At 44.5% G+C, this 24212-nt stretch overlaps 1 protein-coding gene across 2 annotated transcripts in view; it reads left to right on the forward strand.

Annotated features, from left to right (window-relative positions):
- The window catches only part of LAPTM4B (lysosomal protein transmembrane 4 beta), a 36234-nt gene extending 12146 nt beyond the window's left edge, over positions 1–24088 (forward strand). Inside the window, exons 2-7 of one of the 2 annotated variants that reach the window (XM_036337824.1) lie at positions 5729–5840; positions 9460–9533; positions 10258–10380; positions 13455–13553; positions 16117–16212; positions 23638–24088. In XM_036337824.1, the coding sequence (XP_036193717.1) occupies positions 5729–5840; positions 9460–9533; positions 10258–10380; positions 13455–13553; positions 16117–16212; positions 23638–23715 (582 nt within the window). In that variant the 3' untranslated portion in view covers positions 23716–24088. The remainder of the gene's footprint in view (positions 1–5728; positions 5841–9459; positions 9534–10257; positions 10381–13454; positions 13554–16116; positions 16213–23637) is intronic. The other variant, XM_036337826.1, reaches the window with a different exon arrangement.
- The last annotated feature ends 124 nt before the right edge of the window (positions 24089–24212 follow it).

Consider the following 24212-nt stretch of genomic DNA (forward strand, 5'->3'; position numbering starts at 1 on the left):
CTTAACTTTTAATTCTTAGTCACTTAGTCACTTAGTCATATCCTAAAATGAATTGTGCTGTAATCTTGGTCTATCAGGATTTCCAAAAGTCTCTTGCTTTCTGTTAACAAAAGTCATCTCCCTGTGAAGTCTTCTTGACTAGTGTATATAGTAGCAGAGCAGAATTCCTGTTCAGCCAGTGTATTTGACTATCTTCCCCACTAGACTATAAGCTACCTCGAGGGGTTTGCCAGAATAATGTGATGCTTAACATAATGCCAGGCATATATTTGTTGCCTAATAGATAATTTTTGAATTGATTAATATATTAGAATTTACTTGGCTATTGACATGTGTTTACCCCACTGGACTACTAATCCTTGGGGGGAAAGGACCATGTCTTATTCATTTTTGCGTAACCCAGTTTTAAGTAGAGTGTTGGACACAGTAGGTGTCTTCCTGTGTTCAGGACATTGTATTTGAAAACTGAAGAAGTGATTTGAGGCGTAGTGTGATCTCTTTATCGACTAAGGGTTTTGGTAGCTTCTGATAGGGTTCTGGCATCTGGGGATCTCCTTAATCCCAGCGCAGGATTCAGAGGATGCACAGCGGACTGTGTCTCTCTCTTTAGTCTCCTCCACTTCTGTTCACCTTCCTTCCTTGGTTATGTCCCTCAGGGTCTCAATGGCAAAGCCCCGGGAAGTCTGCCCTCCACCCCCCAGCCAGCAGGCCTTGTGCTCCAGGTTTGGCACCCTGACCCAGCAGACTGTCAGGGGTGCTGCTCAAGCCTTTGCTCTCATCATCTTTTCTGGAAATCAACAGATGCCCCCGGGGTATTGCTGCCTTGTCTTGGAATCTTGCTTCGCCTGGTAATTCTTCACTTCCTTGTCAGTTCTCTAAATCCTTCTCACAGACATTTGCTTATATTTCATCCAGATTTTCTAGTTGTCCTCAGCGAACCTAGTTCATATCACTGCAAGTGGCAGATCCCTTCATTGTTATTATTCTCTTTTACTCTGACATTTCTCCCCTATTATGCCTATTTCCAAGTTTTGACTTAAATGCCAGCCAGATTTGTTATTGGTCATCTTCTTATCACTATTGTTTCTCTGTAGAGAGTCAGGTTTAATAATAATTTTCTATAACATTTTAATAATAACATTCTGTAATATATTTAATAATAATAATTTGTAGTATATTTTGTAATAAAGCTTAAAATATCTTTGAAGCTTTAAATATTTTTTCCGGACTCTGAAAACAGACACTCTGGAAAAATATAAAAAAATATAGTGATAATTAAAGGTACAAGTCATCTACAAACCTACCACTTGGATTATAACATTGTATGTTTTAGTGTTTTTAGTCTGTTATCTATACATGTGAGCATATTCCAAATGTAAGTAATAAAATTCTAATCAGAGAACATTTTTAGACTGCAGTGTTCATTTAACATTAGAGTACTGTGAACATTTTCTCGTCGTTAGTGTTTTTTGAATATGATTTTTTGATGCTTAGTTTGGATTCTGTTATTCGGTTGTAATGTTATTTAGCCATTCTCCTACTTCTGTTTCAACTTTTCATAAAAGATAAGTCTGCAGAGATCATTTTTGGACACAACTTTCTGTGCCAATTATTGTGTCATTACTCTCAGTGGGTTTGAGTGTTCTTAAGTTTGTTTTATTGAGGCTTTGAAAAAGGGATAATTACATTTTACAGTTTCACTGGTTTAGATTCCAGCTGAAAGTGTCACTGTTCATCTAGGACAGTGGTTCTCAACCTTCTGGCCCTTTAAATACAGTTCCTCATGTTGTGACCCAACCATAAAATTATTTTCGTTGCTACTTCATAACTGTAATGTTGCTACTGTTATGAATCGTCATGTAAATATCTGATATGCAGGATGGTCTTAGGCGACCCCTGTGAAAGGGTCGTTCGACCGCCAAAGGGGTCGCCACCCACAGGTTGAGAACCGCTGATCTAGGATCTGCTATGACAAGAGTGAAGTGCACTTTGGATTCCAGGAGGATCTATGAGGAACTAGATAAATGCCGCCTTAAGTAATTGGGAGGAAGTTGAATTGAGTTACATATGGAAGTAATCATTGTCAAGAACAAGAAAAAATATGTGACACCCCAGGAACACTTTGTAAACAGAATAGGAACAGTGTGTACACCACCTACCAGAACAGACGAAGCAAGTCCAAATGTACCCTCAATGAGCACTAACTGAATGGGAAATTAAATACACCCTCTCTTGCTTTTCCATGTAGATTGGCTGTGGCCATTACATAGTCTGCTGCTGGCCGGCCTTACCATCTTCCTGGTTCTCATTTGTGGTGACATTTCATTCTTAGAACTGATGATTGGGTAATTTTCATTTTCTCTCTTTGGTGAAGTTCTTCTCACCCAGTGTTTGTGGGCCTTTCACTTTAATTGACCTTTTCCATCTGACCCTGCTCAGTTAGTTGTTTCCATGGCTTGTCCTGCCCCCTCCCCCTCCCCCCCCTTCCTTGCACAGACCTGGGTCCTCCTGGATCACCCTATCACCCTGCTGCATTCACATCACCCATGGCATGCCAAATTCCACCCAACAGTTGGGGTTTTGCATAATTTTACGGTAAATATGTGTCAACACACCCCTTCTATTATGAAATACTCTGTGATTAAAAGAGCACAGTGGTGAGTCATATGTGCTGTGTCCTGACCTTACCATCACATCTTAATTTTTTTTAAATTAATATATTTTTATTAATTTCAGGGAGGAAGGGAGGGGGAGAGAGAGATAGAAACATCAATGATGAGAGAGAATCATTGATCGGCTGCCTCCTGCACGCCCCTTACCGGGGAGTCGAGCCCACAACCTGGGCATGTGTGCTTGACTGGAATCGAACCTGGGACCCTTCAGTCTGCACGCCAACATTCTATCCATTGAGCCAAACCAGCCAGGGCCATCATATCTTCATTTCGCTTCTTTCTCTGGACTGTCTCATGAACAAGGGCACCTGGAAGGGGGCGTGGCCCCAGGACTGTGATCTATGGCTTGTGAGCACAGAGAGAAGGGCCATCGGGCTAGTGGAGCAGCAGCCAGTGATAGTTACGGGAGCAGCTAGGGCACAGCCCGGTGTCGGAACCAGGGCCCACTCTGGAGTGAGAAGAACACACCAGCCCATAGCCAGGACAGCGTCGTCAGGAATGATGTGATGTGTTCAGGACTGGACACAAGACGAGGTGGTGGCAGTCCTCTGTCAGAGCGGGAGGAGGAGGCCTGGGAACCAAAGGATGAGTACAAAGAGGATCAGAGGCCAGATGGACTTGGACGCCTGCGCGTACTCTTCAACACACTGTGTCTAGAATCCGCCTTGTCAGAGTCCTTCACACGCTCTTCCTTATTTCTGATGATGACAAGATGTATCTGGTCGCCCAGGTTTGAAATCTGAGAGTCTTGTTTGCTTCCCTTTATCTTTGCATCTAGTCACTTTCTAAGTCTCTGAAAATTCCACCTCCATGTGGACAAGCCTGGGGTTCAAACCAGGGCTCTTCCACACACAGGACCTAGCATAGTCCCTTAACCTTTCAAGCTGACGTGTAAGATGACAATTAGAGGTGAGCAGGTGCCACCTTATCAGCTCTCAGTCGGACTATTGCAGTGGCTTCCAGGTGGGTTCCTCATCCACGTGAGCCTCCCCGTCTCCTCCAGCTTGAACTTCTGATGACATAGCTCTGATCATGGCAGATCGCACCTCAGAAACCTTTAAGGCATCTTCATTAACTGTGAATAAAGCCCCAAATTCCTTCCTATCCTGGTGTGGAGGACCCTCTACCATGTGGTGCCGCTTGCATTCCTAGCTTCGCTCCCTAACTGTCCCATCCCTATACTGTGTTCCAACCAAGTTGGACCATTTGCTGTTTTTAGCACAGGCTCCTGTCCCAGTGGCCTTGCTCATATCTGAGCTTGTTCTTTATGCCTCTGAGGTTCCCACACCTTCTCTGCTTCCCGGGCCCTGTCCAAATACTACCCCGGTTGCACCTCCCAGCGACCCCTCTCAGCCATAGGCCTCAGTAATGTCTTCCTTGGAGCTTCGGCTCCTTCTCTGGATTTTTGTCGTGTTTACTGCTTGTCGCTCTGTGTTATTTGGGTCCGTGACTTGTTTAACTTCCTGTTCTCAGTCCTGGAGAGCTCTTCCTAAGCGCTCAGCAGATGCCTGGTCTGTTATAGGCAGTTAGTAAAATGTATTGTCAGTAAGCCAGGCAAGGGCATAGCAACATGCTGATTAAGGGGTGATAGGTCCCTGGGAACTGAAAGGACAGGAAAGTCCTGAATAACCCTGGCTCAGGAGAGCTGATGCCAGCCAAGACCTTTTTATATGGTTCTTGCTGAGGTGTGAAGAGGCGAGGGAAATGCCCTGGTCGGGTAGCTCAGTTGGTGAGAGTGCCTTCCCTATATGCCAAGGCTGCAGGTACGATCCCTGGCCAGGGCACATACAAGAATCAACCAATGAATGCATGAATAAGGGGAACAACAAATCGATCAGGGGGAAAAGGAGATAAGGGAACTCACTTGAGGGGCTGTTATATGCCAGTCACTCTGCCAGGCTTTTTACCATAAATTTTGCATGTGAATGCCCATCGGATCTTATTCTTCCTTAGTGTTCTCCACTGGTGCCTGTTACACTTACACAATCCATCTCCACACCCAGCCCTGTGGGATGCCCAAGTCTGGACCTTCTGAGACTAGACAAACCTTACCACCTCCTCACTTTTCCTCTTTTCTCTTCCCTTCCCTATTACACCCCTTCATGAACGCACAGCCCGTGAATCCCAAAAGTACGTCTTTCCTTTTCAGCCGTGAAGCTGACCTCATTGTGAGGGTATTTTTTTCCATTGGTTTTTCAGAGAGAGAGTGGAAGGGCAGGGGAGAAACAGAAACATCGGTGTGAGAGAGACACATTGATTGGTTGCCTCCTGCACGCGCCCCAACCAGCGCCAGGGATCGAGCCTGCAACCCAGGACCGAGCCCTTGACTGGAATTGAACCTGAGACCCTTCAGTCCATGGGCCAATGCTCTATAAGGATTGAGCCAAACCGGCTAGGCGGGCATGGGCAGTGTTCTTAACCCTGAGCCTCAGTTCTTTCATCTATAAAATGGGATAATACAGCACCTACTTCATTAGGTTATTGCAGAGAAGATCCACATAAAGCACTTAGCACAGTGCCGGAGTGTTTTCCATGTTGAATCTTTAGTAGTGATGCTATTTTTTAAGATAGAGAACAGAATAAGAAGCACAGAGGTGGGAGATCTTCAGGAAGATGATTTCCTCTCAGATGAGCTGAGCTTGAAGTGCCCAAGGGAGATGCATTCGGCAATACCTAGGAGACAAGTGTGGGCCCGGGACAGAGAGGGGCTCGTGTGCTACTGCAGGATCCAGGATCCTGGCAGTGCCGCTGAGCTTGGCCCCCCTCTCTGACCCTTTCCTGCATCTCAGAACTCTGCCTGAGCTTGTGAAACACGTCTCATCACCTGCAGACACTCGCTCATGCGCACGTACGGGGCTAAGTGCTGGAGGCCCGTTGTGCGTTTCCAACCGCCCGCTGCTGCGGGTGCTCGTGCTGGGTGCTCGCTGCTCCGGATGCGGGCTGAGCGGGCAGTGAGGTCTCTGGAGGTTAAATCCCCTGTGGTCAGTGTACTTGTCTTTGGTAGGGACTGTCCGCAGGGAACGTGACTCACATGTTTTCTTTCTGACTGCGTGCAGGTCATCAATGCCGTGGTGCTGTTGATTCTGCTGGGCTCCCTGGCGGATCCCGGCCAGCGTCGCTTTTCGAGTTCGGAGCTGGGAGGTGACTTAGAGTTCATGGATGACGCCAGTAAGTACATCAGGCGGCAAGTGTAGACATTTTGGTATTTGCAAGGGCAGGGAATCCGGCTTCCAGTCCTTCCTATTGAATTACAAGTATTGACTCGTGGGCCCATAGGAACTGATATTTAACTTCCCATCGTTACAAACCAAATCAAATAAGTCTTTGTGTGCTGCTGTCTGTGTCCTCAGTGTAGGAGTCTAAATAAGGCTTCTTTTTCCTGTTTTCGTCTTACATTAACTTGCCCCTTTTAAAAACGAATTGCTTTGTCATCATCTTTTTTACCCTGGCCTTTGGGTCTTTTAGGGAGGAGGCGGGATAGAGATAAATGGCAGGATGGAAGGTTAAAAGGCTAATGCAGGTCTTACTGCGTCTGCTATTGTTTCAGTATTTACCTTTCTTCCAGGAGGTGATCATTCTCCGCCTGGAAACCATGTTGGTGGTGATTGGGTGGATTTGAGGCCTTTTTCTGATAAATAGAAGCATAAGCCAGGCACCCAGCTTTAAGGTCACAGAAATCTGAATATTTTATTATCACAGTCTCACTGTGTCCTTTCTGTGCCTAGTCCCAGACAAAAGGTCATGCAAATGTATTTCTCACTGGCTTTGAGAAATACATTTTAAATACATTTGGGGGAAAAAAAAATTGTTGCTGGGCAAATAAGAGGGGAGGGAGAATGGCTCAAGAAGCAGTTTTAGAGACTGGGAGTATTTGTTGACCATAAACAAATAGCCAGTTATTTCTCCAGCAAAATGGGTTTATTCCAGAATAACCAGGAATTGCAATTCAAGACATGGGGTCTAATGGTGAACCACCTCAGATCCAGAGAAAGGACATCAAAACATGTGAAAAGGAAATACAAGATAAAGGAAGTTTAGTTAAAAAACAAATCATTCAAATGACAGAGCAGGAAGAGCCTTCCTCTGCGGTGCCTGCAGCCATGTGGAAAGCCCCAGCTGACCAAACTTTTTCTTTTTTTCCCTATTTTGCAGATTTTTTTCTAATTGTGCAGATTTGTCTTTCTAGTCAGCCGTATTTGTATTTTATTCACTGGGTAGATGCATCTGATTAGGAAAAGATACCGCTCCATTTATTGGAGAAAGGATGGTCTTTTCAATAAATGGTTTATGTAACATCTCATCCTCTGCTTACTAGCTGGGCAGCCTTGGGCAAGTTTTCCTTTTTCTCTAAAAGGTAATCATAGTACCTACCTTTTAAGGGTGCCATAAGGATTAAATGAAATAACAATGCCTAGTTCACTGAGGAGAATGGGGAAAAGAGAAAGCAGACCGCGTACATCCCACTGTGCTCAGAGCTTTATGCAGGACGAGCATGCGCTGGAATGGGCGTGTGTAACCCGAGACGTTCCCTTTGCATTTAAGGCATTTAAAATGCATTCACGTTTACTCCCTCCCCTGGCTCTACAAGAATGCGATGAGGCATTCATGAAATTCCCGTGTGGGTACTTCTTTCCTCACTAGAGGGAAAAGGTACATTAGTTTAGCGTTGAAATTATAACATAAACTATAAATATGTATGTATTCCAAAAGAAATCATGATCTTTTAGGTACTAGTCTGAGGCTATCCTAACCTTCATTTCTTTTTCTTTCTTGAGAATCAGATTTTCACTCTAATAAAAATCATTAGCGCCCAGCCCAGCCAGTGTGGCTCAGTGGTTGAGCCACTGACCTATGAACCAAGAGGTCATGGTTCGATTCCCGGTCAGGGCACAAGCCGGGTTTCCAGCTTGATCCCCAGTAAGGGGCGTGCAGGAGGCAGCCAATCCATGATACGCTCTCATCATTGATGTTTCTCTCCCCTTCTCTGATCCTCTCTGAAATCAATAAAAAAATTTTTTACAAAATCGTTAGTATTGTTATAAATTTACTGCATTAAATCTGTAGAACAAACTGAGGAACGTTCATTTTTTAAGATGGCAAATGGTCTTGGTTGACGTGTTTGCATTTCTGTCCTAGCATATACTTCCACCCTGTGCTTCTGTTCTTAAACCTCCTGCTTAAATGTTGAGGCTAAAGAGAGGATGGTTCTGCACTGGAATCCTTTCCTTTGGAGAAATCCCCTGTAGGAAGTCAGCAGCCTGGCTGGCTCATGGTCACTATTCAAAGGTTAGATAGAAGTGGCATGTACAGTAGAAAGAGCCCGAGATGGCAATCGTAAGAGCAGCGTTAGTCATCGTTCAGCTTTCTGTGCAAATGCTCTCAGCAAGTTACATAACCTCTGAGCCCTAGTTTCATAATCTGCTCTGTGGGAACAGTAGCATGCCTGGGAGTTAGGGCGACTGAAGGAGATGTCCGTGAAATGGCTCAGAAACTGTCGCATTGGACAGACCTTTCCTGCGTGTCATCAGTATAACAATTATTAAGGAGATATTTTATATTCTCTCCTTTTTTTTTTTTTTTTAAACTAATTCCTTGGAATCCGGAGTATACTTTAATCTTACAGCACATCTCCATTCAGATTGACCTCATTCCAGATGCTCAGTGTCCGCACGTGGCCAGTAGCTACCATACGGGCTCTCTGTCCTCTTCTCAGAGTTGAGGTCGTAGTTGTGAACAAGATGTAGAAAGCCTTTTCCCTCCCCAGGTTCCTCTAGCGGAGGGAGACAGACAACACACCACAAATGTGGGTACGATCACAGCGACATGCCATAAAGAAAATGCAGTCGTGATGTGGGCGTGCCTGGGAGGTGTTGCATCGAGCTGGGGCCTGCCCGGTTCAGAAGGCAGAGCCAGCCCTGTGAAAATCTGAGTGACGTTTCTTCCAGTCAGTGGGCGTGGCCTCAGGTGGGATGGGTGATCTTGTGTTCAATGAACCAAATGGCACGGCTGGATCTTAGAGAACAAGAAGGTGGGATGAGGTCTGAAGAGACTGGAGGAGTAGACCTGCTTTATCGTTTCTCGCTTGTTTTGTTAATCCTCACTTGAGGATTTTTTTTCCCCCCCATTGGTTTTTAGAGAGAGTGGAAGGGAGGGGTAGAGACCGTGGGAAACACCGATGTGAGAGAGACTGGGCCTGGGGATCGAGCCTGCAATCGAGGTTCGTGCCCTTGACCGGAATCAAAGCCGCAACCCTTCAGTCCAAAGGCCGAGACGCTGTAACCACTGAGCCAAGCCGGCTGGGGCTAGACCTGCTTTAGAATAAGCAGAGACAGGAAGGCCATGATAAGAAACTGAGGTTTTATATTAAATGAGATGGGAAGCCAGTGGAGGGTTTTAATAGGGGCATGAGGCACACATGAGTGTATAAAATACAAGTTAGACACCTACATATTTTAAAAAACAACAGCTATCATATAATTCAGTGGACCAGACGTCCAACTTTTTAGATCTATCTCTAACCAATATCGCTTTCCCATTTTTGAAATAAACTTATATGTAAACCAGTCTCTCACCTACAGGCATTTCTATGATTTAGGGAGAACATCTTTTGAGCCTCACTTTCCTTAACTCTCATCTTCTCAAATTCCAAAAGATCTCTGCTGCTTTACTTAGTATGAAGGGCCCTCACTTTGTAATTGGTTTAGAGACAAAGTGCCTTTGTGGAGAGACTAAAGAAATGCTTAGACAATGGATCTACTGATTTTTTTTTTTTTTTAACCTTTGGCAGACATGTGCATTGCTATCGCAATTTCTCTTCTCATGATCCTGATATGTGCAATGGCCACTTATGGAGCGTACAAGGTAAGCAGCTTTGCAGTCAGCGGAGCCTTCGGGAGGCTCAGACACAAAGCCCACTCCCGGAGGGGACTCTGGCCATGTCGCCCTGGCCCAGCGTAAATTAAGTCTAGTGAACAGGAGGGCCTCGGGCCCTGGCCTGTTGGCTAGATGCCCTCGATGCCCCATTGTTCCTGAGCTGCCTAACCAGAATTTCTTGCCAGGTGTGTTCAGCTCTTCCTCAACCCCCTGTAAGCCACTCATCCTCACTTCGGAAGTCCAATACCTCTTCCTCCCCTTTTTTTGTCCAAAATATGTCATAATACACCCAATGTTGCCTCAATTCCTCCCCATGAGCATGGATTAAAAGTCTGATTTTTTTTTCCTGTTTAAAAAAAAAAAAATGGAACGAAGCGGGGCCTTTCCTCCATCCCTTGCATGTGTGATCTGTACAGCTGTCCGTAAGGAGTCCGATGCCTTCACTCTAGGTTTTCTGAGCGGATCTTTGAGAGTGTAAGTCTCTCGTGAATATGGTGTCGTACTAGGAAAACCAATGTAGTCTCAGAGATGTTCGCTGCATTTCTTCATTGACTTCCATTTGGCTTACCAGTTGCCCTCGTGGCCTGGCTTAGTGGATGCTATTTCTCCGTTTCCCTTCAGATTAAGAAAAAGTCTCTCTGAAGGAAAAGAAATCCCGTTTGGTGATTTTGAACGTGATGGGCATTAACGTCCTGTTTTCTGTTTTCTCCAGCGACGTGCTGCCTGGATCGTCCCTTTCTTCTGTTACCAGATCTTTGACTTTGCTCTGAGCGCCTTGGTCGCCATCACTGTGCTGGTTTATCCGAACTCCATTCAGGAGTACATACGACAGCTGGTATGTGGCCGCCCCCGTCACTGCATCTCTTCCCGAGGCAAACCTGGTTAAGTAGCAGATAAGAGGTATCCAGATAGGCATGCACACATATTAATTTGTGGATTTTTTTTTAAGTCAGTATTGTAACTTTTTAAAAAATATGTGTTTTTATTGATTTCAGAGAGGAAGGGAGGAGAGAGAGATAGAAACATCAATGATGAGAGAGAATCATTGATCACTGCCTCCTGCACACCCTCCACTGGGGATTGATCCCGCAACCCGGCCATATGCCCTCGACCAGAATCGAACCCAGGACCCTTCAGTCCACATTCTATCCACTGAGCCAAATTGGTTAGGGCTAATTTGTGGATTTTTAACTTGCATCTGAGTTAGTGATTAGAGGCTTTTTGATGTTACCACGGAGATAAGATTTTTGGTTTGTTAGAGCACTCTTTGGAAAACCAACCTCCTGAGATAAGTTGGTGGCTGAGGTGATGGTATTAGATGCACCTCCCTGACTTATAAGCTGGTTGCTAATTGTCCTATTTTTGTGAAATGGAATTTGCTCAGTTAGCAGCAAAGGGTAGCTTTTTGCCTCAGCTGCTGTACGGGAAAAGTGGGACTTGGCTACATGCTGCGTCCCAGACTTATGTGGCCACAGAGCTTTCTTCCCCCAGCAGTTTTTTAGACCAGTTTTCTGCATGTCCTTTGTAACCATTATGCAAATATTGAGGGCTGGGTTTTGAGAAGTTTGGGAAGGGTGTGAGAATAGAATACTTCTGTCTTTTACATTTAAAAAAAATATTTTTATTGATTTTTAGAGAGAGAGGAAGAAGGGAGGAGGGATAGAGGGATAGAAATATCATTAATCAGCTGCCTCCTGCACGCCCCCTACTGGGGATCGAGCCCGTAACCCGGGCATGTGCCCTGACCAGGAATCGAACCAGCGACTTCTTGGCTCATAGTTTGACACTCAACCCCTGAGCCATGCCTGCTGGGCTGTTTTTATTATTACTTATTAGTTATTGTATTATTTTCCATACAGGCGACCTTTTTTTGCCCCACCCTGTGTATGACCCACAGGTTGTACAGAATCCTCTGTCTTGAAGGACGTGTGTGTTTACTCAGGGATGATGATCTGGTGCTGGGGTCCGGACGTCCCCCTCGGAGGTGTGGAGGGAGCATGATCTCCACGGAGCCTGCCATGTGCGGGCCTGGGAAAGGGGTGCTGAGTCTGTTGTGTGCTCCAGCCCATCCCTTGGCAGAGATTTATAAATAGGACCGGAGAGCCTCATGGGCAGGCCAGCGTTCAGAGCACTGCGGATACTGCCTAGACTTACTGCTGTGCCCACAGGGCTCAGTCACTCGGTACTCATTCTGGAGCTGCTGGTAGTAAAATGACGATATTGTTCATGCTGGCAGGAATTGTAATAGCAAAAAAACCCCCCATCTACTTCTATTTGTAATTACAAACCAAATAAAACAAGTGAGGACTTTGTACTTAGAGATCCGCCTGGGCTGAAAGAGTGAATGAAGCCTACAGACGGTCTCAGTGCCTGCGAGACAGTAATGAGAGGACAGTCGGGAGCCGCCGATTCAGAGGCCCTTGTTGACACGTTGAGAAATAATGAGTCCGAGAGACGGTTGTCTGAGGCGGTGGGGGAAGGCACCCACCACGCCTTTTCTGTTTACGTGGAGCCTTGTGAAATGTCGCTGAAACGAGCTGTGTGCGTGTGTGGGTCTCAGCTGGACTCAGACACCCCCGCCACTTTCCTGGGGGAATGAGCGTAAAGTCTTTATGGAAAAGGGTCCCATGCTTCCACTTTCATCCTTTTTTACGAGACACGGAAACCATATGATTTCATGTTCTCTGTGAACAGCAGCTGGTTTTATTCTTACCCGATACGCTAAGGACTCCGAAACCCTTCCGGGCTCCCCGGGAAGGGACCCGTTTCACGGGCCGATCACCAAGAATGACTTAGGTTTATTTCTTACATGTTTTGCCCACAGTGAAAGGAGACTCTGAACATCACTGAGTGGTGCTCACCCCCCGGGAGGTGGAACCAAGCCCGGGGTGGGGAGGGGGGTAGTTACGAGTTTTCTCTGGATCCTTCCTTATCATTTGGGACGACTCTTTTGTGTCTCAGGGTATGGCTAATACGGAGTCCAAATACATAGCCCTGGCCGGTGAAGCGATGAAAGGCCACAGTGCACTGGGCAGCCTTCCCGCGCCCTTTCCTCAGCCAGTTAAACGCTGGGCTTGGCTCAGTGCCGGCCGGTGTTTCATGGCAAAGCTCCATCTCCACGCCACCCCCCTCCTCCCCCTCGCCCCAGCCCCCCAGAGCACCAGATTTTACTCTTCCTGAAAACTTTCCTTTGACCTGGTGGTTAATCAGTGGAACTTGATTATTCTTAGCAAAGATTCTGCTCTTTGAGGAAAATAGCATCAATAAAAGTGGTCTATATAAAGAAGATACCAACTTTATTTTATTTATTTTAAAATATATTTTTCCTTTATTTCCGAGAAGAAGGGAGAGGGAGAGAGAGAGGCAAACATCAATGATGAGAGAGAATCATTGATCACCTGACTCCTACACACCCCCTCCTGGGGATCGAGCCCACATTCCGGGCGTGTGCCCTGACTGGGATTTGAACCATGACCTCCTGGTTCATAGGTTGACGTTCAACCACTGAGCCACACTGAGCGGGCAAGAAGACTAATTTTAATAGTTTTTTCCCCTTTGCCCTGCACAAGCTCTTGAGCCAGAATTCGCAGGCAAATCCAAGTATCAGAGGTGTGTAAAGACTACTGCCTTTCAGTTTTTTGTATAGTAGGAGGGCACAGGTATGTTTTCAGGTCTCAGGAATCTTCCTCTGATTGTTCTTTTTGAGAGTAATTGCCTGAATTATGAGTGGACTAGCCTCTCCTTACCACGCCGTTTGTAGCTTTTCATTCGGAGAAGTAGGCTAGACATTCTAGGGGTCTTTAATAGCTGCCTGCCCTCACTGTTTTCATAAGCACATGTGATTAATGCCTAGGGAATATAATTCTGAGTGTTAATGCGTTTTGCTAATGAGGCACTTTCCTTTTGCAGCCTCCTAACTTTCCCTACAAAGAGGATGCCATGTCAGTGAATTCTACCTGTTTGGTCCTTGTTGTTCTTCTGTTTATCAGCGTTCTCTTGGCTTTCAAGGTAAGAATAAAGATTTTACTTCTTGCCTTATTGTTAAACGTATTCACAAATGCCACAGAAGTACACAGACTTCAGTCAGCTCATTCTCTTGCTTAGATATCTGAACTGCTTTTGGATTTCCTGACATTCTGTTCCTTCTCTTATCTGCATGAGATAAACACTCACCAAACTTCCATAGGCCCATCCAGTCAAGGGTTATTCCAAAATCTATTAGGATGAGAAAAAAATTAATGTCATTCCTTATGTAATATCCTATATAATAAAAGCCTAATATGCAAATCGGCCGAATGCAGAAAGACCCTAGGAACGACCGATTGCTATGACGCTCACTGACCACCAGGGAGCAGACGCTCAACGCAGGAGCTGCCCACAGGCCCCAGGCCAGCCAAGGCAGGTGTGAGCAGGGCCCCCCTCCAATCGCCCTGCAGAGGGAGGCAACTGGTGGCGGAAGGGGGCAGGGCTGGCCAAGGTGGGTGCCAGCAGGGCCCCCCCCCCCAATCACCCTGCTGGTCACCCCACAGATGGGCCCTGATTGCCGGCCAGGCCTAGGGACCCTACCCATGCATGAATTTCATGCACCTGGTCTCTGGTATATTATATGCTGCAACATTTATTTCAGGGTTTTTAATTTGTTTTTAAAATGCAATATATTCTGAACATCATTGTTGAACAGTCTATTATATCAACTTATCATTATTTAATAAATTACTTGTTGGACATTGAGACAGTTTCTACTTTTTCACTTATTAATATTGCTACAATGAATGCATTTAGATACATCTTTTGTATAGTTAGGCGTTCCGCAAGATGCATTTCGTAAAATTAGAGGGAATGCATAATTCAAAGGCTTTTGACAGGCTGCCAAATTGAGCTCCACAGAAGTTGAATGACAGTACTCCTGTCAGCAAGTGTTCCTCATTTGTTTTCACCTTGTAAACCTGATAATAGACACATCACTATAATCTATTCATGTGTGCTACTAATAAGTAGAAAATTCTCAGTTTATTGTTGGACTTTGAACTTTTAATTCTTAATATCATAAAAATCACCCAATTCTTCAAAAAAAATCAAACCTCAGGAAGCTTGAGGAAGCTGTGTTTAGGGAGAAAAATCATTTTAAATAGGTAATATGATGAAGTGGCTCCTTCAAAGAAAAGGATTCATTGAAAATCATTTAGGTCTACATTTCCCCTTACAAAACAGAGTATGTTGATATTGCATGTGTAGTTTGGTAGTCAAGGATTTGGGTGCATTTTATGCACAAATGTTGAGGCTTACTGCTTCTGCAGCTCCTCCCCTTCTCTCCCCCAACTTCCTGGCTGCTCTGTCAACCCCAACTACTGTCCTTGGCCACCCGACCACCCAGGCTGTGTGTAGATATGGCAGGACCCCAGGCCAAAGGCCACAGACTCTCAAATCCCACTTAGTGCCTTTGTCTTTGAAGGGTAGATTCCCTGTAGCTTAGCTTCTGCCTGGTATTGGTGCTTTTCCCTTGCTTTTACATTATGTGTGTGTGTGTGTGTGTGTGTGTGTGTGTGTGTGTGTGTGTGTTTCTGGCTTTATCAGTTTTACCTGCAAGAAGAAGGTTCATCTGACAAGCTACTCTCTGCCATTACCAAAGGCTCAGAGGCTGGAGCCTCCCAGTGCTCGTAAGAAAGGCATTTTCATTTATATTGAAAATGCTTACTTGAGATTTTGCGTCAGAGCACCTAGATTTACCTCCTATCACTGCTATTTCCAACTGTGACCATGGCCTTGGTGTCTTCATTTATCAAATAGCAGTGGTAGTTCAGAAAACAATCTGTAGGGGACTGTGAGGTTTAAGTGAGGGAACGCACATATGGCAAGATCCATTGTTCCTTCATTTATTCAGTAACTATTTATGAAGGGTCTCCTATGTGGCTTCACATAGGAATATACCCAGGAGTGTCCCCGATTAGTGGCCTCACGACCTACTTTTCTCTGTTACTCATCGATAAGGTTTGTCACCACTCCAGTTCCCTGGGAGTCGACACCAGCACACGACAGTTGCACTTGGTCCTAGGACAGTAGAGGGAGCTATGCTTACCTCCTAGCTCTGCTGGACAGAAGTAGTCAGTGCAGGTTTATTTGGGAAATCCACTAAATTCTCTTCCAGGTTACAGAAATGTCAAATAAGAAATAAAGTCACTGAAATAATCATTGGGTTTTTAGAGACAGTAGACCCGAAGTTTCCCATTGGAATGTTTATTGAGTGAATGCTGCTGACTGGGAATTTGGGAGCAATAAATGTGTTTGGCAATTGCTACTACCTTTTCTTTCAATTTCTTGTTCTGCTCTCAGCCCCTCTCTACTTCCACCACCTACAGAGGTGGTGTGATAGAAAAAGGCTAGCGTGGCACCCTTTGCCAGAAAGGTAGTGTACCCAATATTTGTAAGTTTAAAGTCTTTTTAGTGTAGAAGAGTCAACATGATGCGTTTATAATTTATGTACATAAAGGGTTTGTAATGTGGCTTTATCTATGGTGACATTTGACGTCTGAAATTTGAAAATTAAAGATCATATAATCACTACTACTTCCAGGGTTACTTGATTAGCTGCGTTTGGAACTGCTACCGGTACATCAACGGCAGGAACAACTCCGATGTCCTGGTGTATGTTACCAGCAATGACAGCACGGTAGGTGCCACAGTTACTGCAGGGGTCTCTACATGTCTGAGGGTTTCCGCATGTTTCTAGCGTTGGCTCCGTTTTCACAGTTGTTGAAACATTATCATGAACTGCTTAGTCATGAGAGGATTGGTAGTTGAATGAAATGTTTCATTTTCCTTAAAGTATGTTAAAATTCAGATCACTCAACTTCTGGTTTATTTTAAAAAACCATTACAGATAGAAAATATATGAACCTTCTCCATATTTATGTATCTTAAACCTGAGTTATTAAACCATGGTCTATAAATAATTCTGCATAGTGTGACTATGTTATCTCACTTAACATATGAAATAAAACCTAGAAAAGTGGTGTGATAGGTGGGGAAATCAGAATGGCAGAGGAACTATGTCTTTAAAACTTGCCCTGCATAGGGAAACCTCCGTAAAAGAATTTAGGTGATCTCTGTTCTGGTCATCGTTGTGCCTCTCAAATATGATTTTTGGAGCACATGTCTTCTCTGGAAGAGTCTTGGAAATCATTTGCAGTTTATGCCATTTATTTTACACTGACCGCTCACGGTAAGGTAAAAGTGTGAGTCCTCCAGGTGTTAACATCATGTCTGTCCACCGCCTTTGCATTGAGCACAGTGCCTGGCGCTGTGATCTGTACAGGTACGAGCTCAAGGAGTAGCTAACAAAAAGGATGGGGCTGAGCATGTGGGCGGAGGGGGTGGGGGGGTGGGACGGACGCGGGGATGGGTACTATTGCAGGGGATAGAATGGACAGGACAAAAGAAGGGTAAATATGAATGGCAGGCCAACTCTAAAGTAGAATAGGGTTTTATATTTTGCTTTGTTTTTTGAGTTCTGTAACCTGTCCCTGCCTTTACTTTCCTGTGTATAAAATGGGGAGAAAACAATTTCAGACTTTATGTCAAATACAGAAGCACGGTGATGTTGCTGAGGACTCTGGGCTTTCTGAAAGCATGTTATTCACGAATAGTTTTCTTAAGTACTCACCAAGCATTTGTTGAGTTGAATCAAATATGCATGGGCAGAGGTTTAAGAAGAGGCTTCGCCTTGAACAGAGGCACAAAACCCAGCATGCCCAGGTGCTGAGGGACCCTTTCCGGGGTCTGCAGGATGCTATGCACTGATTACAGTAAACACATATTCGACTCAACTTCCTGAAGAATTTTGCTTGAATCAGTAAGCTTCTTTAAAGAAATGACTTCAATTCAAAGTCATTATAATTTTGATAAAATTGCTAGCTTAAGAGAATGTTTTTCCTTCCAAGTTTCTAGGTTTTTATTTTATCTATAAGTCTCTCTCTTTCTTCTTTTCCTTTAAATCTGTATACACATATTGTCCTGCTTGACTAATGAAAAGTCTAAACAAAGTTTGAGATTTTTGAGTTTGAGGAACCAATGAAGTTACTAAACAGGCAAGATCTATCAGAAACTTTCCCTAAATATCGTGATGGGTAGGACTTAAAAAGCTATACTATTTTAGAAGTTCCTCAGAGAAGATAATGTCCATATTGCATGTCTTTGGCATACACTTGGCGGTGGTTTTTTAGTGCTTGCTTAAGGGTTGTATGTGTATTTTTAATAGAAGCAAAGTGGAAAGACTACAAAAATACACACATTTACAATATACTTCAAATCAAAGGATATTCTGAAATTTGTAGGAATTGAGGTGCTTAGAGAACTTAAGAACTATTAAGTCCCCAAAATACATCCAAAGAACTTTTTAGAGGAAACTTATTTTTCTCCATTGGAAAGATTCACAATTAGATATGGAGGAACAGTTAAGTTTCATGTAGGCCAACATCAACTCAAAATCGTTGTGCATTTCAACGGGACATCCCCAGCTCTTCTAATAATAGACCTCTTTCCTCAGAAAGGCTTCCGGCTTGGCAGTAGCTTGTAGTAAGGAGGACGGGGGGCCGTGGACTCGTGCCAGCCCCGGTTGCTCCCTGGTGTGTTGGCATGAGATGCTGGGGGATTGCTTGAGGGTTATTGTTGGTCATTATCTCCCCAGTCATTCTGTGTCAACTTGCCCTTTTTAAGGAAGCTGAGTTGCTGCTGATAATGTGACTACTTTGTCAAAGTTCTCAGTGAGCCTTTTTAGGTTTTTAAAATTTTTTGAAGAATGGTATTCCTGGGAAAGGAAGATTTATCATGTCTCATAACTCAATTGCATTGATTGTTTATTCCAAAATATAGGGATAGGTCACTACTTGAAGTCTCAGCTCTCTGACAGTATTTTAAAATGTTTTAACAAAACACAGAATGGTATTGTGGTTATTTATTTTTTAAAAAAATATATTTTATTGATTTTTTTACAGAGAGGAAGGGAGAGGGATAGTTAGAAACATCGATGAGAGAGAAGCATTGATCAGCTGCCTCCTGCACGCCCCCTACTGGGGATGTGCCCGCAACGAAGGTACATGCCCTTGACTGGAATCGAACCCGGGAGTCTTCAGTCCCCAGGCCGACACTCTCTCCAGTGAGCCAAACCGGCCAGGGCTGTGGTTATTTTTTAAGCATACTTATATATAAAATAATTTTTATACGAGGTAATTTCTTAACATCAGAAAATACCCAGTAAGTGCTCAGATTCCTAATTGTCCCATAAATGTCATATTTTTCTAGCAGTTTCTTTGAAACAGAACCTATGGCTCAATACAGGGGGTGGATAAAAGTAGGTTCACAGTTGTGAGTCTGTGGAAGTTGATTCTTGTATTGTTATTTACTAATTATTGTAGTAACTTTCCATACAAACAACTTACTTTTGCCCACCCCTGTATGTATTTTAAGTCTCTGTAAGTTTTTTGTTAAAGAAATTGGTTTGTCCTACAGACTAGGTTTTTCTGATTGTAGTCCTTTGACTTTCCAGTAAGTTAGATCTAGAGCAGTGGTTCTCAACCTTCCTGATGCCGCGACCCTTTAATTCAGTTCCTCATGTTGTGGTGACCCCCAATTTCATTGTTACAAATGGAACATAATTAAAGCATAGTGATTAATCACAAAAACAATATGTAATTATATATGTGTTTTCCGATGGTCTTAGGCGACCCCTGTGAAAGGGTCGTGCGACCCCCAAAGGGGTCGCGACCCATAGGTTGAGAATCGCTGATCTAGAGGCTCCCCTATTCCTATTCCCACTTTTTCCCCCAAGATTACTTCACAGTTGATTATTTGTTCTTCCACCAGGAGGCATATGATACCTGGTTGACGATGTCTTTCTGGGATGTCAGCAGCCATTGCATCCTAATGCCTAGGTTCATTGGTTCTTTAGGGGTTATATTACTATGACATTCTCTCATTCTTTTTTTCACTTATTACTGGGAATGTTTATAGGGAGAAACTTTCCCTCCTGTACCAATTGGCTACGCAGTTGTATTTGTGCCATCGATAAATACACTTAGCTTTGTTCTTTTTTGTCAGTTTTCAGAATGCTAAGTTGGTTCATTATTCTCTAGTGGTAACCAGTGAGGAGCAGGGTTTTTTGTTTGTTTTTGTGAAGTGTGTTTTTCCCCCAAAGGTTTCTTTTTTAAAAAAAAAATATATTTTTTTATTGATTTCAGAGAGGAAGGGAGAGGGAGAGAAACATTAATGATGAGAGAAGCATTCATTGGCTGCCTCCTGCACGCCCCCTACTGGGGATGGGCCTGCAGCCCAGGCATGTGCCTTGACCAGGAATTGAACCAGGACCCCCTGATTCATAGGTGGACACATGGGCATGAGGTGTGTTTTTAAGTAATAAATAAACTCATAAAAAGAGGCCTATTATTATAAGAGCCAGCTGTAGAAATACAACTGTTTTGATAAACTTTATCAGTAAGCCTAAATAATTATTATTGACACTTTCAAAGGGGGAAAAGGAAAGCTTTCTCTTAGGACTTGGTACATTATAGTTGCTCAAATTGTACGACGATTAGCCCTTTGGAGCCTCTTCGGGTTGGAGCCTGGAACTTCGGACACAGTCTTCGGTAGCGCCTTGCTGTCTGGTAAGACAAGGTGTTCCTCGCTCGTCTTGGGCATTGCCTGCCCCGACACGGAATCGGCCATTTCTCCAAGGAGCGCGGCCTCCTTTTGCTGGACACCACAGCCTGGGGTTGCAGGGTGGGAGGACAGGTTTCTTTTTTTGAAGCAGGGCTCTTCGTGTTTAAAGACTGATTTAACTAGAACTAAATGGAGGCGTTCATATAAACATACTGGGGCCTCACTCTGAGATCTAAGGGGGTTGGACTGATGGAGTCCTGTCATTTTCCCTGTCTCCATAGCTATATTAAGATCCTCCTCGTGTGTAATGTACGCTTATCTTTTGTCCGGGTCTTTTTTGGGAATCTACACAGACACGGTAACATGTTGTGTCTTTCGCTTCCTGTCAGAGAGGCCAGATGGCTGTTCTCCCAGATTAAACAGTCTCAAGGTGACCTCTGTGGGGAGATCCCAGGGCTCTGGTTGGTAGACGATAAGTGTGCCCCCTTTTTTTTTCTCTATAAAACAATACACATTATTGACCAGACATATACTTTCCTAAATCCTACTCAGGGAGACTAGATAAAGAGTAATTTAATTAGGTATTGGAGAGCATGCTGTGGGTTACTCTTTCCTCTAGTTTCCCAACCAAATCAAAGCAAAAAAAAACCTTTAAAAGAAATGCCTAAGATAAAAAGGTCACTAACTCTTCTCGGTCTGAGCGCCTAGGGTCTCAGTATTTTGTTCATGGCACCCTTATGTCAAAAGAAGTACCTGACCGCTCGTGTCATTAAGCGGTCGGGTCCAGGTAAGAGTAGTAGCTAGTGTCGTGTATCACAGGTGTTGCCTTGACAATTTAAAATAATGCTGAGGGGTTCTTTGACCGAAGGACACGGTTGGGTACCCGAGGCAGGTGCACCCTTCCTTTCAGAACATGGTGGTAGACTTGACATTCGGAAAATAGCCCTCTATTTTTATTGTTTTACTTTAAAACACACACAGGACTTGACTTCTTATTTATCATAAGTGTCCAAAATAAGAGTTCATATTGAATGTGGCCTGGTTCAACCCAGAAAACTTCTCCCCACCCCTCACTCCCACCCCACACGTGCTGGGTCCCCAGCCTTGCGGAGGGGACCTCTCCGTTCTTATCTTGAGTACCTCACTCAGCACTAATGTCCCTTAGAGTTCTGTCACCACCCCCCCACCCCCACCCCTTAGCTATTTCCCCTCCAGTGCCCGGTTAATCATTCTTTATGAAACTCTCTTTTTAAATGACTGGGTGGTATCTGGCCCTGGATTGGACCCTAACCAGTATAGATGCCTAGAACGCCAGGCTCCATTTCCCCACCAGATGAACCATACAGGTCCTCCAGGGCCAGCCTAAATGACGCTTCCCCCAGCGTGTGAGTTCCTCTGTCAGGTGCTGGCCCCGCTGCGGTTACAACAGACAGGGTTCAGCTCAAGAGGAGCATCAGGACTAGAAGAAGAGCAGGATAAGTGGTCAGTGGGTTGAGTAGAGAGAAGGGTGTGTGTGTGGCGGGGGGTTGGGGGGGGCGGGTAGGGTGGTGGTGGTTGGGGGTGTAGGGATGACAAAAACTTAAAAAGAATATTTTAGTGTGTGTCTAGAAGTCAAAGGATAGATAAATGAAAATTCATGACATTGATAAACATTAACCACTTTAATGTCCATAATAGAAAAAGTACCAGGACGTGGTTTGGTTTTGTTCCTTTGTGAATATTCTTTCTCTTTTGACAAAGTATTTGAAGTGGGTGACACTTTACTTTCATCTCATCGCTGAATTCCCAAGGACGGGTACTGCATTTTATTTCAATTATCTTGCACCTACACTGCCTGTCACATAGTCGGTACATAGTAAATGTCAGTTGACTGATTAAAAGGCTAATTACATTAGTCGATAATCCTCTTGTGTTTTGTTTTCTACTCCAAGAAAGCCAGAATCAGCCGATGTTTTCTTATGCTGACAGTTCATAAACAATTACACGTGGTGGTTTTCATACTGGACATGTGAACAAAGGTTACCGATCAGTTTACTGTTTGTTTCTCCCGCCATTTACAGGTGCCATCTTGCCACTTCAGGCGCGCGTCACGCGTGTGTTAGGGACGTTATAGCACTCTCATTCTCAAGGGCCCTCATTTTACAGACGTGGAAATTGGGAATAAGTGACCCACCCAAGACCACACCGAGAAAGTGTGGCTGAGCCAGGCTTTGAGTCCAGTGACCCCCTGGCCCTGCGTGCTCCACTCTGCTGTCCGATCTCACACGCGTGGCTCCCGGGGTCACTCGGGTGCCTGCCCTGCTTGTGTGCCCACAGACATAACCCCCGGGCCTTTTCCCTCCCAGACACACAGCCTTGCACCCTCCGTGCACCGTGGCGTCCAGGCCCTTGTGAGCAGGGCGTGGAAATCTCCGAAAAGGCCACACGTCTCTTCCCATTTGCTTCTTTAACCCTTTGCGGTCGTTTGTCTGCTCTCAGCCACCACAGCAAGGAACCGTACGAATCTTAACTCTATTCATTCATGTACCAGTTCATCATTTCTCTGAAAGCTCTTAAGTGTCTAAGTGACCTTGTCACGAACCAAAACACTGCCCCGACAAATCGAAGCTATCGAAACTCAATATAAACAAGCGCGGTCGTTCCACACTCGCCATGCAAAACACCGTGGCGAGTCAGACGCCTTTTGAGAGTGAAGGAATCGACAAGCTTCGGAGATACTTCGCAGAATTTCAAATAAAGCTTTACAAATTACGTTTAACTGTAATTAGGCATTCTCGCTTGTTAAGATATTTCAAAATAATACTCCAAAATGGCAAAAAGAAAGTTACCGAAAGAAGCGTACTGCGAATCTGAAAGTAACGACGAAGAGTTTTATTTTGGCACCTTGGATACGGACTCTGACGTAGAAAGTGATAACGTTTGTAGTGATTCTACTAGTAGTGACGTAGTTCCAAAAAAGAATTAATAAATCTTGTTTATCCTTCATAATCTCGCATGTTATGTATCACTGCTCTTTCAGTGGAAATTAATTCCGACCAGTACGACACCCATGTCCAAATTGAATACGACCGCAAAGGGTTAAAGATGCCAAAAGGCTCACCCTGGCCCGGTAGCTCAGTTGGTTCGAGTGTCGTCCCCATACGCCAAGGGTGGGGGTTTGATTTCCGGTCAGAACACATACGAGAATCAACCACTGAATGCATAAATCAGCGAACAAGTAACCGATGTGTCTCTCGCTCCCTTTCTCTCTCTGTAAACTCAATAAATGAAACTTAAAAAGGATTCAGCAATCTCATCAAAGTCTGGCCACCTGCTGGAAAATTGAAATGGGTCCAGGTTATGGGAAACATTTCATTACATAAAAGTCCAATGGAAGTTAAAGCTCAGGAGAACCTACGTGCACTTTTCAACACTGACCCCCAGCTTCTCTCTCTCTCCTTAGGTGCTGTTACCCCCGTACGATGATGCCACTGTGACCAGCGCAGCCAAGGAGCCGCCCCCCCCTTACGTATCTGCCTGAGCCCGACGGTGGGCGGAGCAGAGCAGAGCAGAGCTTGGCTTTGCAGACATCGAGGCATTAGTTCTTTCTCTTCTGAGATGCGCTCTCCGAGTTATTTGTTGCTGAGATGTTGCAACTTAAATTTTTAGCGTTAAGTTGAAACCCTCTGTATTTTTAAACGTATGCTTTAGCTAGAGCACTGTGATAGGTTAGCTTCCCCGGACGCCCTGGGCGCCGATTCCCGGCAGTCTGGGTGGACTTGAGGCAGAGAAGTCTGGTTTTGTACCCCTAGGCCTCAAGTTGGGGGGATTCATCACATTTTTTTTCCTCTCTGTTCCCTCTGTCTCTTTCAAAAGTATCAAATAAAATCAAAATGAAACAATACTTTTCTTAAGCCTCTCCGGTGTGTGGAAGAAATCCTTGAGAGAGCAGGGCTGTTAATGGTGAATCAGTGCTCCAGTTGGGGAAATAGGAGTCCATTAGTGTGTCTAAATAAAACAGGAATTTCCTTAAGAGCC

The sequence above is a fragment of the Myotis myotis genome, unplaced genomic scaffold (assembly GCF_014108235.1).
Source record: "Myotis myotis isolate mMyoMyo1 unplaced genomic scaffold, mMyoMyo1.p scaffold_m19_p_16, whole genome shotgun sequence".
NCBI classification, from domain to species: Eukaryota; Metazoa; Chordata; class Mammalia; order Chiroptera; family Vespertilionidae; genus Myotis; species Myotis myotis.